At 38.8% G+C, this 9,810-nt stretch overlaps 1 protein-coding gene across 1 annotated transcript; it reads right to left on the bottom strand.

Annotated features, from left to right (window-relative positions):
- Positions 1–6,900: 6,900 nt before the first annotated feature.
- On the bottom strand, positions 6,901–7,927 carry LOC109164094. Its single transcript, XM_019312848.1, has 2 exons — positions 7,526–7,927; positions 6,901–7,383 (listed from the first exon to the last, which is right to left on the bottom strand). Exons 1-2 carry the CDS (start codon positions 7,925–7,927, stop codon positions 6,901–6,903), a joined length of 885 nt encoding a protein of 294 aa, XP_019168393.1.
- Positions 7,928–9,810: the final 1,883 nt, after the last annotated feature.

The following is a 9,810-nucleotide window of genomic DNA, read 5'->3' as shown; positions in this document are numbered from 1 at the left end:
GGAGAAAACATCTTAATGGCATTCATCAACTACATGGAATTTTTAGTCTCTCCAAGGTTGGCTAAAATGATCAAGGACTGTGAAGACATTCCCAAACGAAGAGAAATAATCAACACAACCTTAGACATTGAGCATCTTCAGGCAAGTTCCTCTTAAGAATCTCTTCATGTAAATTGATGTCATCTAATTTACTTTTTGTATTAAACTCTTGAGGAGATTGAATGCATTTTAAAATTTTTGCTTATAGTTTTATTTATCCTATTTTTCAAATTGTTAAACTCAACTATTTGGCCAGATTTTATGAAATTTATTTCATCTTCAAAAGTTTTCAACCCTTTAGTTAGAGTATAGGTTTTGGCATCATCAAAAAGGGAGAAATTATTATGAACATTTTGTATTTAGATTTTGATGATACCAAATTAAGTCACCTATAAACCCCAATTTGTTGTATTAGAACCCGAGTCACTTATGCTGTGAACTCAAAGAAGTTAGATTAGAAAAATGATCGAATCAATAGTAGTTAGCTTCTTTTTGCAACCAATGATAGGAAAAATCAAGACTTTTTGAAGACAAGAAGATCAAGAGAAAAACAAAAGGTCGCAAGTGATTTAATCATGGAAGGATCCACCTTTTGGATGTTTTCAAGAACTAAATGGTCAAAGATAAATCATTTAGAGTCTGGGTGACTAAGTAAGGACAACTAGTCACAAGTATACACGAATCATTCATAAGGATTCGTGAAGACTGCTCATCCTCATATTGAACAATCTACTGCTGATTGCACACTTCCTACTCTCAAAAGGAAAAGGAATCCTAGAAACAAATCCCCAAGCTATGCTATCTTTGAAAGCCTTATCCTCATGAAGTGACGTGAGACAAAACAATTGTCTGCACATCTCTTGGACCAACGGCTATATTACTGACACTTCACATGCATTCGTTACCTCAAGGATATTACCCACTGGACTATAGGGTAATCTGTAGTTTGTTCTCACTTCCAATAGAACAAATTTCCTCTATAAATAGCATCTCTCATCAACCTAGAAGCACACGGCACAACACATACAGATCCAGATCTCAATTCGTTCAGTTATCTCAGTCAAGTTCTAGTGAGAGAAAGAGAAAAGCTCTAAATTCTACCTCCAGATCTGAAGAAAACTTGAGCAGTATCATCGTCTTCATCCAGCTTCAGCCAAGTTTCCAGTTGGAAGAAAAGATATCTCAACTCATCTTTTCTCTACGTGAAGAGTAGATAGAGGCGAAGTAGACTAAGTGTAGTCGAAAAACCTGATACACAAGATTGTGTCCAGCTTAGTGTCAAGGAACAATCTTGGAGTGGCTTTGTACTAACGAGATAGTGCAAACCTTCACGAGTTGTGAAGTAGAGTGAAGTAGGCTTAGTTAACAGTCGAACCACTATAAAAATCTCTCTCTCTCTTTTATTTCATTTACGCACTGCATTCATATCATCATATCCTAACTGCTTGTGAAAACTGTTCTTAAACAAATCGTGCAAAGAACCCGAATCTTTCTTCCGCTGTGCATTTCTCTCTAACGATTCAAGAGAAGTTTTTCAAAAATCTATACGAATCTATTCACCCCCCCCCCCCCCCTCTAGATTCGCATCTAAACCTTTCGGGACCAACATGTTAAACATAAGGGTTTTAGAATAATGATGATGATTCATTTTTCACAAAAATTACGTGCAAGAGGAAAATAGGTTTTTGATGTTTTAAAACTGAGATCCACAAGGCTATATACTTAGAGTGTTTACCTGTCAAGGTACGAGCTCTGGTACCACTTGTTGGTCCCGAAGGATTTGGGAACGAATTTAGTAGGGGGTGAATAGATTCGTTGGATTTTTGAAAATCTTTACGAATCGTCAAGTGTGAAAACTCAATAACTTGATCAGAGTTTTATATGCACAGAGAAAATAAGTTAACCTTTTTAACGAATATTTACACGTCGATTTGATAGATAATGATTAGTGTTTGAGTATGCAAGATATGCAAGCGTGCGTGTGTGTGTGTGTGTGTGTGTGTGTGTGTGTGTGTGTGTGTAGGGTATAGGGTGGGAGGTTAATGTGTTAGGTGAGGTTTGAGGACAAATTCCAACCATCAGATCAGACGATCTAACAGCGGAAAGTGTATCGTTGGGTGGATTTCAAAGGCCACTAAACCAGCCGAATAACTTATGGAGTAATTAATTTGGGGTAAAAGGGTAATTGGAGTATTAATTGAGCAAGAATGGGAAGGAAAACCCGAAGACTACGGGTTTGAACGTGTAGGGTTTAAACGGACTAAGACTACGGAGGTTGTCGGCTTTGCACATTGGAGAGAGTTGGAGCAGAAGAAACGACGGCAAAGAGAAGAACTGCGATCGGCGGCTTCAACACCAGAATCAATGGCGGACGGAACACCAAGACGGAGTACACGACGTGCGTCGATCGATGCAACAAGTAGACTGCGTAAGGGTTATTTTTGTGTTTTTTTTTTAAATTAGCACTATGATTTCTTTATGATCGATTAAGTGCACAATGCTATTGCATGTATGTGGGAGTTCATGTTCGGGTACAGAAATGTAAACTGGTGTTTTTTATTTGGGGGAAAAAAAAGAGTACGAGAAGTCGTTGATGGCAGCGATTTGGTCGGAATCCAAATTATAGGCGGGGTTAGGGAGAAATTAAAATAGAAGGTGGGAAGTAGTGGGTTGTTTCCGGGAAGAAGCTCGATACGCAGTGATATTCAATGGTTTTTTTTTTTTAGTTTTTTTTTTTTTTTTTTAGATGAGCAACAATGGTAAAACATGGGTGTTGAGTTTGCCGTGTTGAAGATCCACTCATGCAGTTGAGCAAGAATGCACAAATGAAATCACATTCTTTGGTTTGGTGTGAATATTATTCTGCCAGGTTTATTTTATGCGTTTGAGGGGAGGTAGAAAACTGATAAAATGAGAAGCAAAATACTAGGGGTTTAAGGTTTGGATAGAATGGGAGTAATAATAAAGAATATGTGCAGTTTAGAGATTTAGAGGAATGGATTATGTTGTGCACAAAAGGCAATAAAGAACTAAAAGCATGCATACATGATTGGTTGCACATTTTAGGAAAAAGTGTAATGGGGGACCACAATGCAGTAGTTGGGGAAAGAAACAGTTAGGTTAAAGGACAATAAAAGATTGAACAAAGTTTGTCTTTTTCGAAGTGTCTTCACTTAGAAAGCAATTGAAAAGGAGAATATATGGGACCCCTACCTGCACACCAGATTTTAGAAATATATTAAATGATAGAAAAGTTATTTAATGGGTGCAAGGAAGTACGAGTTAGAATAGTTTATGAAATTAATTGTATATAACTGTGCATGAATGCGATCAAAATGTGAATGCGTATATTAGTGTACATGTTTGTGCGTATTAAATGAATAGGTTATGTGCATTGGAAGTGTTTGTTATTGGTGTGCATGCGTTACTGAGCAAGCAACAGTGGGAAAATATGTATTCTTAAGCGATGGAATGTGTTATTTGTTGCATACTGAGCTGGTGCATTCGTTTTTTTGTTGGTGAATACAACCCTCACTAATATGTTAAAGGAATAATTGTGCAGGGAAGAAGGCAAAAATAACAAAGGCGCACCCAGGTTTTGTGAGTGAACCCAACCATGATGATGACGACTTTGTAAGCCCACCAATAGGAGACTGGCAACCGCAAAGGCAGAATGAAAATGAGTGCTCAAAATACGAACTACTACCTGAAGAGGAGGCAAGGTTTCCAAAATTTGAGACACGGGCTATGGCAAAGCACCTGGTTGAACCTATGAAAAAATTTGGATCCTTGCAAAGGAATGCAATTAGGGAAATGGACTTAAATTTGAATCCCTGCAAAGGAATGCAGTTAGGGAAATGGGCTTTGGGGATTTGCTGAAACTGAAGGGGGAAGACACCCCTCTACGAATGGGGCACTGGTTGATGAAGAACTTTGACGGGAGTTCAAAAACAGTAAATTTAGGACATGGCCGGATTTTAAAGATAACATATGAGGACGTGGAGTCAGTCCTTGGATTTCCACGAGGACCCAGAGAGATTAAAAAGGGGAGCACAAAATAAATCCTTACATGATAGGGTTGTTGTTAAAGGAGAATAAAGATGGAGGAATTTGGTTCAAGAAGCACTTCACAGTCCTAGTGGCAAGCATCCTAATTTGCATCCAACAAAATGGATATGCAAATCAATCAATCTTGCACGAGCTAAAGGATGTGAGCAAGATAAGGGAACTGAATTGGTGCAAGTATGTGATTGACGAGCTAGTCGAATGTCACAACAAATGGGTAACAAAGCAGCACAAAAAATTTACTGGACCATTGCTATTTGTAACGGTAAGCTCAGCATTCTGTGTGTAATTAATAGAAGTTTTGGCGTACGATAAAATGGTAATACGTGTATTGTGGTTATGATTATAATAATGAATATTGTTTTTATGGGTAATGGAAATGCAGATGCTGTACGTAGATAGAGTTGTGAACCCAAGCCGCTATGTTGAATGAAATAGGCCAGCATTCATAGGCTGGACTGCAAAGGTGTTAAATGAGCGTGAGTTTGCCGAGATAAAAAAAAGGTGGGTTTGGTTTAGGTGAGATTGAGACAAACGGAGAAATAGAAGAGGAATTGAATGAGCATAATACAGAAGAAAATCAAGAAGATGAAGTTGAGGATCCAGTAAAGGTAAAAATGTATAAGGTTAATTGAATAGGTAAATAGCCATATTATAGAATATATATTGCATGCCATTGAACATAGAGGAGTTGCTACATTTAAAATAACAAGTGCATTTTGTTAAAAAATACCAGTACCTTGAATTGGTTAGTACTAAGAATGTGGAACAAAAATGGCAGGCTATGGAGGTACGGTTTACAGAGGATGCAAACCAAGTTATAAATAAAGTCCAAGATCTCAGTAAACTTGCCGATGAAGCAGGAAAATGCACACTGACACATACGACCTTTGAGAAGCTAGTGGAGGCGGGAAAGTTGATGTTAAGAGTAGGACAAAGATATGTTGCAGCGAGATCAAAGTGCAATCAGAATCAGGCACAAAACGAAGCAGAAAGTGACGAAGAGTCATTGAGCATTGCATCAAAGAGTAAGGATGAAGATGCGGGCGAAGGGGATTTAGGAGAACAAGAGACAGAAGTACAAAATGAGAGAGACGTGGATATGGGAGACCACGAGACAGCAGATGCAATGCCATCATTCAGCTTAGGCTTAACCTAGGAGATGAACAATATACCCCAGGGGTGCGAACCAAATGACGACAACATGATTGCAGCTGATTCTGTAAGTAAAAAAAAAAATAATTTTAAGAAATGAGTGATATGTAATATGGACCACGTATATATTATTCTGTAGAATATGAGCTTCGAAGTGTGATTTTGATGTTCGAAAACGCAGGGCGAAGAAGCGATGTAAAACGAAGATGAAGACATAGAAACCAGGATCCCACCGATAGGCGCCAATGAGATGAACCCAACGACAAACCAACCAGAAGACTCATTCCTCACACCTGCTGAGGTATGTTGCGTGGTAGAATTGATAGTAGCTGACTTAAAAATAAGAAATATAGAGAAAGAGAATGTGCATGATAGTGGGTAACAAAATTGCAATGGTGCTTGTTTTAAAAGAGGTAAATGTTTGAGAAATCGGATGTGTGTAATGTTTGAAATTGACTTCGAAATAAAAATTTAGTGAAAGTGAATGTGCAAGACTGAGGTACATTCAATTGCAATGTTAAGTGCTTTAGCAGATTTACATGTTCAAGATATTAGATCTCTGAAATGTATCAAGATGTGTAATATTTAATATGCAAGTCTCAAAAAGTTTAATAGAACTGTTATATTGAACACATTGTGCATAGAGTGAACTGAAAACCAAAGTAGACTAATTTTCAAACACACATTTTGCAGCAACTGATTAACCCGAATGGAGCGAACGAAGGAGACCAAGGAGGGAACATAGAAAAGGCACCAATGAAAATGCCAAGAAGTGAAGGGAACACGTCCAATTTACCACAAAACTCAGGCACATCGTCAGAGCACACTCGTGTTGCATGAAGAGAGCTCACAAATTGGTATTCTCCAACCCCAAGTGAGATGAAGAAGTGGATAATCTAGACTGCAAATGCTGACATGTAAGAAAGATTAAATTAAAATTCAGCAACTAATGAAAAATAATAGTATACATCACCTCGTTTGCTGACACACAGGGACGAGGAGCTCTTCCACTACAACGGACAACGAATATTAAGATCTGACATGATGACACTGGACACGGGCAAGGAAGTGAATGAGACAGTTATAGACACATGGGCATGCGTACTAAATGACAAAGAACGGAAAAAACCAATCATTCATCCCACACGATTCTTTGCATGAACAAAAATAACGGTATACGATTTTATTTTTTTTTTTTTTAAAAGGAAAACTTGAAATACACAAATAATTTGAATACTGCAGTGGATTTAATATGAATATGTATGCATGTGCAGATGGAAACAGTGGTGGGGTGGACAGGGACACGAGCACAACAACTCAAGCTATTTAAAAGGAAAATGAAAAGCGAGTTAACGTTCAGCTCATACAGAAAGTGGGCAGAGATTGACAGGGTAAGTTAACATATGACATAAATGGGTAAGATGTGTTAAATGTATTTGTTCTTGGGTTTAAAAAATTCTTGCTAATCATTTTGAGATGAATGTGCAATGCAGTTTCTATTCCCAATATTGAACAAATCTCACTACTATGTCATTGCCGCCGACTACTACTAATCATTTTGAGATGAATGTGCAATGTTTATGCTCGGATGTATTTGTTCCTGGGTTTAAAAAATTCTTGCTAATCATACGACCCCCTTCCTCATATGTCAGCGTTGCGCATCGGGCAGGTACGACTATTATGGCCATACTTTTCACAAGTTTGGCATTGTCGTTGACGACATCCAGACTTTTCAACAGCTAATTCCCTTGTACTTTTGTAATGTTTGCCACCACCCTTGTTATTAGAGATAGGAGGAGGACGAATATCAACTTGACCATCGGGTGAAGCACCGCAAAACGACTCAAATAGTTGCTTCTTAGAAGCAGAAGAGCGATCGCTGGGACCATTCTCAGCCAATAAAACAGCGTTGAAATCTTTCAAAGCTGCAGTCAACTTTATAACATGATCAACACTCCGTGAAGCCATGGTCATGCACGAAAAGAATTCTGTCCAAGCTTCACCAACAGCGACATCTACATCCGTAGAGCCCCCACGTTGAACCCCCAACAACTGCCGCACACAAGCACCCTTAGTCCAACGTGAAACCACATATCGAGAAGGGATAGAAACAACCCTACGGTCCTTGAAAACCCAGAAAATATGACGACAAAGTAACCCAACCCGTGTAAACATGTTACACATGCACTCGACAACAATATTACCAGAGTCAAAACTCACGGTGTGCACCAGCTCATCACCATCTTGAACCCTCATACCGGGTTACCATCCCTCCAACATTCGAACGCACAGAACGACACGAAAAAGATCCCGCAATAACCTCGGCTTGAACATCATAAAAAACATTGACAGTATACACCGCAGTCGCATGTTTCTCAATCAACAACGGAGTCTGGCACAAAGGAAAATGGCCCTCACATTCGGCATTCAGTTTGGCCTGCGCCACACGTTGGGCATCAATAGCCCCTTCAAAATTGTTGAACAACTCAGACAAACTAGCATGCTGGTTTGTGCAACTACCAAACACACTATTCGCAGCTTCGGACCTAGATGTCGTGCGAAGCAGACCACCCATGAAAAGATCATTAAAAAACGCAAGGATCCAATACGATCTCAGATCATACATAAGACAAAACCACCGGTGATCACCAAGGCTATACTTTTCCATTACGTCCTGCCGACCCCGCTCAAACTACTCCACGGACAACGTCTCACTCCAAACAACATCATTCAAAGCACGTCGAAACTCCTCGTCTTTAGTTAGAACATTACCAACCTTCTCACCAACTGTTGACATTATATGCCACATACAAAACTTGTGCCGCGTAGTATCAAACACCCGTGGGACTGCAACCCGCATTGGAGGATCTTGATCAGTGATAGTGCAACTAGGCACACAACCCATTGCACTTTTAAATTGCTGAAGAAACCACACATAAGAGTCCACATCTTCACGAGAAATCAAACCAATTGCAAATGTGACGCCTCTCTTGTGATTATCAACACCAGTAAATGGAACCAATACCATACCATACATGCAAAACATAACACCAAACCAAAAAAAGAATAGAACCATGGGCGTTAGCACACTGCATGCACGAATAAATAAGACCAAATTGCACATACTAGAAATTTAAAAATAAACCAACTACAAGGAATTTTTTTTTACAAACATGTGGCTTACCTATTAGTACCATAAGTCGCATCAAACGACACCATATCCCCAAAAACTGTAAAATTTTCCTTTGAAATAGGGTCAGCCCAAAACACCCTCCGTAACTGATCCTGAGAATCCACATCATATTTAAAGAAATAGTCTGGGCAATCGTCTACCTTCTTAACATATTTTTTCACAACAATATGAGAATCAGGAGTCCCAATATATGCCATTAAATCACGCTTCAAATTTTTAAAGTCAACACATGTCGCACTAACATTAGAATACGAACTAGCAAACTCCCTAGCCAAGCGAAATGACCGATTAGGCCCAACGTTGGCCCTAGCACACTTAAACACAAAAATTTGGTGTTGAGCATCCATGGAACGATTAACCCGCAAGAAAGGCTTAGCCACATCCGAGCACAAACAATGATTATGACGGTGCTTAATGAAACAAACCACAAAAACCCCATCTTCAACAACAACCTCGCTTTGCAACCCACCCTATCCGAAACACGCCGGCGCTTCGGAGCCACAGCTGGTTGATCCAACGCACCATTAACAACAACGGGTCCCTACCCCCCCCCCTGCTTGAATCCTTCACGCGAACAAACCAACAAGTCTTTTACAACAACACCTTTCCTATTCTTACGCACTGAACTACAACATACGTCAAAACCAACAAGAGATGCATACTGACGATAAAAATCAATACTGTGAGCGAGAGAAGGAAAAGCTTGCCCTTCAAAAGACCTAATCGCCTCGTCACACGAAGGCGTCCAGTACTTAGTTCCATCGGGAGACACGTCCATAACACAACCTTAAAACCAACATGCACAAAATACAAAAAAAAAATAATAATATCAGACTGATTGCACATATCAAATGACAAAACATGCACTTTACGAAATAACCACCCCTCCTCCCCAAACAGAAACCTTCAAAAAAATATACAATGCAAAGAACATATAGTAGGAAATGCACAAAACTACAATTAGAATAACCTAACAGTACACAAAAAACAGCACATACAACCCATGTTGTCAAACCAATAAGGAAACATGCATAAATTAGCAATACAATTTAGAAACGAAAAACATATGCCAATGGAACTTATGAAAAAAAGAAAATCAGAATTACAACTACGAAATAATATATATCGTATAAGACATAAATGACAACTACTAATGGGAACAAAAAACCAAATCCCTACGACAAGTAGTAATCTAAGAAACAAGAACCACGATTAAAATAGACAAATTAAAATTTCATAAACAATGCCAATACACAACACCTACAACGCATGTCTTACACATGAGCACATACTTATACACAAACCAAGTACCAACTGATGCTCAATAAATATATACTAGAAACAAACGAAAACACCAA

Source organism: Ipomoea nil, unplaced genomic scaffold, assembly GCF_001879475.1.
Source record: "Ipomoea nil cultivar Tokyo-kokei standard unplaced genomic scaffold, Asagao_1.1 scaffold3056, whole genome shotgun sequence".
Lineage (NCBI taxonomy): Eukaryota > Viridiplantae > Streptophyta > Magnoliopsida > Solanales > Convolvulaceae > Ipomoea > Ipomoea nil.
The sequence above is the reverse complement of the archived record's forward strand: the minus strand, read 5'-3'. Positions and strand labels throughout refer to the sequence as shown.